Source organism: Lynx canadensis, chromosome B2, assembly GCF_007474595.2.
Source record: "Lynx canadensis isolate LIC74 chromosome B2, mLynCan4.pri.v2, whole genome shotgun sequence".
Taxonomy (NCBI): Eukaryota; Metazoa; Chordata; class Mammalia; order Carnivora; family Felidae; genus Lynx; species Lynx canadensis.
The window spans coordinates 24,536,424-24,541,116 of record NC_044307.1 but is presented as its reverse complement, the minus strand read 5'-3'; the positions used below and the strand labels follow the sequence as shown (position 1 = coordinate 24,541,116).

The 4,693-nt window shown below is 46.6% G+C and overlaps 1 protein-coding gene across 1 annotated transcript; it reads left to right on the top strand.

The window, feature by feature from the left end:
* Positions 1-345: 345 nt before the first annotated feature.
* FAM50B (family with sequence similarity 50 member B) lies at positions 346-1,379 on the top strand. Its single transcript, XM_030314537.1, has one exon. It carries the CDS (start codon positions 346-348, stop codon positions 1,354-1,356), a length of 1,011 nt encoding a protein of 336 aa, XP_030170397.1. The 3' UTR covers positions 1,357-1,379.
* The last annotated feature ends 3,314 nt before the right edge of the window (positions 1,380-4,693 follow it).

Below are 4,693 nucleotides of genomic sequence, written 5' to 3'. Positions count from 1 at the left end.
CAAAACCCAGCTTTGCAATGTCCAACATGGGAGCTATTAGTCACATATGGCTATTTAAATTTAAATTAATTAAAATAAAAGTCATTGTCTTGATGGCACTAGCCACATTTCAAGGGCACAATAGCCTCACATGGCTACACATCGGTCAGCACAGCTACAGAACACTTCCGTCATTCCAGAAAATTCTAGTAGAATGCACCGCTCTGAAACATTAATCAAACCATTGTTATTGGCCCCTTTCTAACTCAAGTGTTTTTCATTGCAGCAGAATCCATGAGCTAGCCTGGAAACTCCCAGGCATCAGACAGGAACTGGAAGCGGGAGTGGGCGTGCCGAGCTGCCAGCATGGCGCAGTACAAGGGCACGATGCGGGAGGCCGGCCGGGCCATGCACCTGATCAAGAAGCGGGAAAAGCAGAAGGAGCAGATGGAGGTGCTGAAGCAGCGGATCGCCGAGGAGACCCTCATCAAGTCGAAGGTGGACAACAAATTCTCGGCTCATTACGACGCCGTGGAGGCCGAGCTGAAGTCGAGCACGGTGGGCCTGGTGACCCTGAACGACATGAAGGCCAAGCAGGAGGCCCTGCTCAAGGAGCGGGAGATGCAGCTGGCCAAGAGGGAGCAGCTGGAGGCGCGGCGGCTGCAGCTGGAGGCACTGCGGGAGAAGGAGCGTAAGCAGGCGCAGAAGCGAAAGATTTGCAGCCTGTCCTTCACGCTCGACGAGGGCGACGAGGGCAACGTGGATGAGGAGGTGGCGGCTAGGGAGCAGCCCACGTCAGCGGGCCTGAGCAAGAAGAAGAACCTGGGGAAGAATCCAGATGTGGACACGAGCTTCCTGCCTGACCGCGACCGCGAGGAGGAGGAGAACCGGCTGCGGGAGCAGCTGCGGCAGGAGTGGGAGGCCAGGCGCGAGAAGGTGAAGCGCGAGGAGATGGAGGTCACGTTCAGCTACTGGGACGGCTCCGGGCACCGGCGCACCGTGCGCATCCACAAGGGTGGCACCGTGCAGCAGTTCCTGAAGAGGGCCCTGCAGGGGCTGCGAAAGGACTTCCGTGAGCTGCGGTCGGCGGGCGTGGAGCAGCTCATGTACATCAAGGAGGACCTGATCCTGCCCCACTACCACACCTTCTACGACTTCATCGTCACCAAGGCCCGGGGCAAGAGTGGGCCGCTCTTCAACTTCGACGTGCACGATGACGTGCGGCTGCTGAGCGACGCCACCATGGAAAAGGATGAGTCACACGCGGGCAAGGTGGTGCTGCGGAGCTGGTACGAGAAGAACAAGCACATCTTCCCCGCGAGCCGCTGGGAACCCTACGACCCTGAAAAGAAGTGGGACAAGTACACGATCCGATGACCCCCTTCCCGCTCCTCTGAGGCTCCCTGTCATGTCCCACCCCCACCTTGTCCTGCATACGGAGCCTTGGCCGCCCCCTGGTGACCTCCTGCCCACACCGAGGCAGCGACAGCCAGCAGAGGAAACGGTTTTCTGTACCCTGGAAATTCCAACTTAATTTGGTGACCTTCATTTCTTTCCCGAAATTTAATAAAGAGCCGAAAGTTCTCGTGATTCAAGTGTTGTCATTCTGTTGCTGATGGTTACTTTTGGTTTGGTTGTTTTGCAGGGGGTTGGGGCGATTTTTAATGTTACTGTGTGAATTCATGATATGGCCGCGTTGAGCTATATTGGAACCATGACTGGGCATACCGTGGGACACAAGTGAGAGTAAGGGGTGCATTTTTGACCTGGGTCACGGTATTTAAGGAAGTACTCATGGGCATGGACTTTGGAGCCAAACTGCCTGTGTTTGATTCCCAATTTAACTTCTTTACCTGCTGTATAATTTGGGACAAATTAATTGAACCTCTGTGCCTCAGTTTCCTCTACTGTAAGTAGGGTAACAATAGCTCTTATGTCATAAGATCTCTTTGGAGATTAAATAAGTATTTGTAAAGCACTTAGAACTCAGTAAATGTCTGTTATTCTTTGGTCTTGGTTAATTTATTTAAAGAACCACTATGACCCATTTCAGAACCATGTGAGGACAAAAGGTTGACCTGCCCACAACTTTAACCAAGATCAGGGGAGTTGGGAGGGGGCAGTGGCTCACAAACTGGGAGAGCAGACCCCTTCTGAGTGATCCTTAGCTAGATTGTTTAGTCCCAGGGGTTGGGAGTTGGTTAGTATAGCCTAGAGATCAGGATTTCTGTTTGCCTTTTGCCTCAAGCTCCAATATGGCTCTGCACAGTGCTGTTAAAGATTCTGTCTTTATTTGCCTTAAAGTTTTGATACTTGATTCAGTGTGGATTTCCTTGTGTTAACGTTGATTATTTAAAATATTGCATTAGGGGCGCCTGGGTGGCTCAGTTGGTTGAGGGTCAGACTTCAGCTCAGGTCATGATCTCCCAGTTAGTGGGTTCTAGCCCCACATCGGACTCTGTGCTGACAGCTCAGAGCCCAGAGCCTGCTTCAGATTCTGTCTCCCTCTCTCTCTGCACCTCTCCAGCTCACACTCTGTCTCTCTCCCTCTCTCTCAAAAATAAATATTAAAAAAATCTTTAAATATTGCATTAAAATATTTATCTTCATTACAGAGTTTTTGGGTGTTTCCACTCCCCACCTCCAACATTTGCCTTAATGCCCAAGGGAGATGCCTCACTCACTTTACCCCAGTCCCAGCTTGGAGGGTAGGAGGGACTCTTCTTTTCTCAGAGTTCTTGACTCAACCCACAAACAAGAACTTCTGCCAGAATGTTGGCCCTCTGGGCTGTGGGTCCCAGCATTGGGACTATTAGGATCATTGGGGAAGCTTTTAAACCTTCCAATTCCCAGGTCACATCCAGAGTCAGGATCTCAGTGGGACGTAGACATTAGCATGTTTTGAAGCTCCCCAGGATTCAACGTGCAGTCAGTTTTGAGAAGGAATGTGTTAGGGTTGCCTTCTCTCTACCTCTTACTAACTCCTTCCCTGAGATTCCAGACCATACGTACACCTGGGTCAGAGCTCAGGACAGGCTGAGGGCCTTATCTCTGGACTCTGATTTACTTGGTGGTGGTAGTGGGTGTGTGTGTGTGTGTGAAATGGTACTACCCAAAGTGTGGTCCTTGGAGTGGCAGTGTTAGCCCTTGGCAGCTTATCAGAAAGCAGAATCTCGGGTCCTACCCCACACCTACTGAATCAGAATGTGTGTTCCAACAGGATCACCAGGTGATTCATATGCACAGTAAGATTTTAAAAACCTGTAGCCGGCTAGATGTCTGTTCTGTAGTCTGCACTTTTTTTTTTTTAGTAGTGATTTATCTTTGAGAAAGAGAGAGAATGAGTGGTGAGGGACATAGAGAGAGGAAGACAGAATCCAAAGCAGGCTCCAGGCTCTGAGCTGTGAGCACAGAGCCTGACTTGGGGCTCAAACCCATGGATGGCGAGATCATGACCTGAGCCAAAGTTGGTCACTTAACCGATCAAGTCACTCAGGCGCCCCTCTGTAGTGTGCACTTCTAACATCTTAACTCAAGACCTAGACTTAGAGGGTGCTAATAGTAGGACCCCACATCTTCGCTTGCAGGTCCAAGCTACATTTTCTAATCCAGCTTTAATTTGAACATTGATATCCTGGCCACAGTCCAACCCTTGCATCTGTAATGGTTTGGTGTTACTTAGACTCACTTAGTTACTTAATCCTTCCATGCATGACAAAACCCACAAAGTTCACAGTGGCTTAAGCAAGCTTATTTCTTTTCCTCTACAAATCTAGAGATAAATTTGCATAGCATCAATCAAGGACCCAGGCTACTTCCATCTGTTGTTTTGCCAAAGTGGTCTCCATACCTGCAGATACCTCATAATCCAAGATGGAAGCTCCAACTCCAACCACCACATACACATACCAGGAAACAGAAAGAAGGTAAGGGGAGAAGGAAAGCCCAAAGGCATAAAATGACTGTCTCTTAAGGATACGTGTAAACTGACAAATAATACTTTGATTTAGATCCCTTTTGCCAGAGCTTGGTTCTTTGGCACACTTTGCTCCAAGGAAAGCTGGGAGATGTAGTCTTTTTTTTTTTATTTTGAAGAAAAGATTATTTATTTTTTAATTTCAGTATAGTTAAGATACAGTGTTATATTAGTTTCAGGTGTACAATATAATGGTTCAACAATTCTAACATTACTCAACGCTCATCATGATAAGTGTACTCTTTAATCCCCTTTAACTATTTCATCCATCCCCCTACCAACCTGCCCTCTGGTAACCATCAGTTTGTACTCTGTAGTTAAGATTATGTTTTTTGGTTTGTCTATTTTAATTGCTCATTTGTTTCTAAGATTCCACATACGAATGAACTCATTATGGTATTTTTCTTTCTCTGACTTATTTTACTTAGCATTATACTCTCTAGCTCCATCCATGTTGTTGCAAATGGCAAGATTTCATTCTTTTTCGTGACTAATATCTATATCTATCTATCTATCTATATCTATCTATCTATCTATCTATCTATCTATCTACATACATATTACCATATCTTCTTTATCCATTCATCTCTTGATGGACACTTAGTTTGTTTCCATAATTTGACTATTGTAAATAATGATACAATAAACATAGGGCTGCATATATCTTTTTGAACTAGTTTTTTCATATTCTTTCTAAAAATTTTTTTTTGTTTTTTTACTATTTTTTTAAATATGAAA

Bases quoted from the DNA above. Each gene is read 5' to 3' on its own strand.
- FAM50B (XM_030314537.1), top strand. From the start codon at position 346: ATGGCGCAGTACAAGGGCACGATGCGGGAGGCCGGCCGGGCCATGCAC.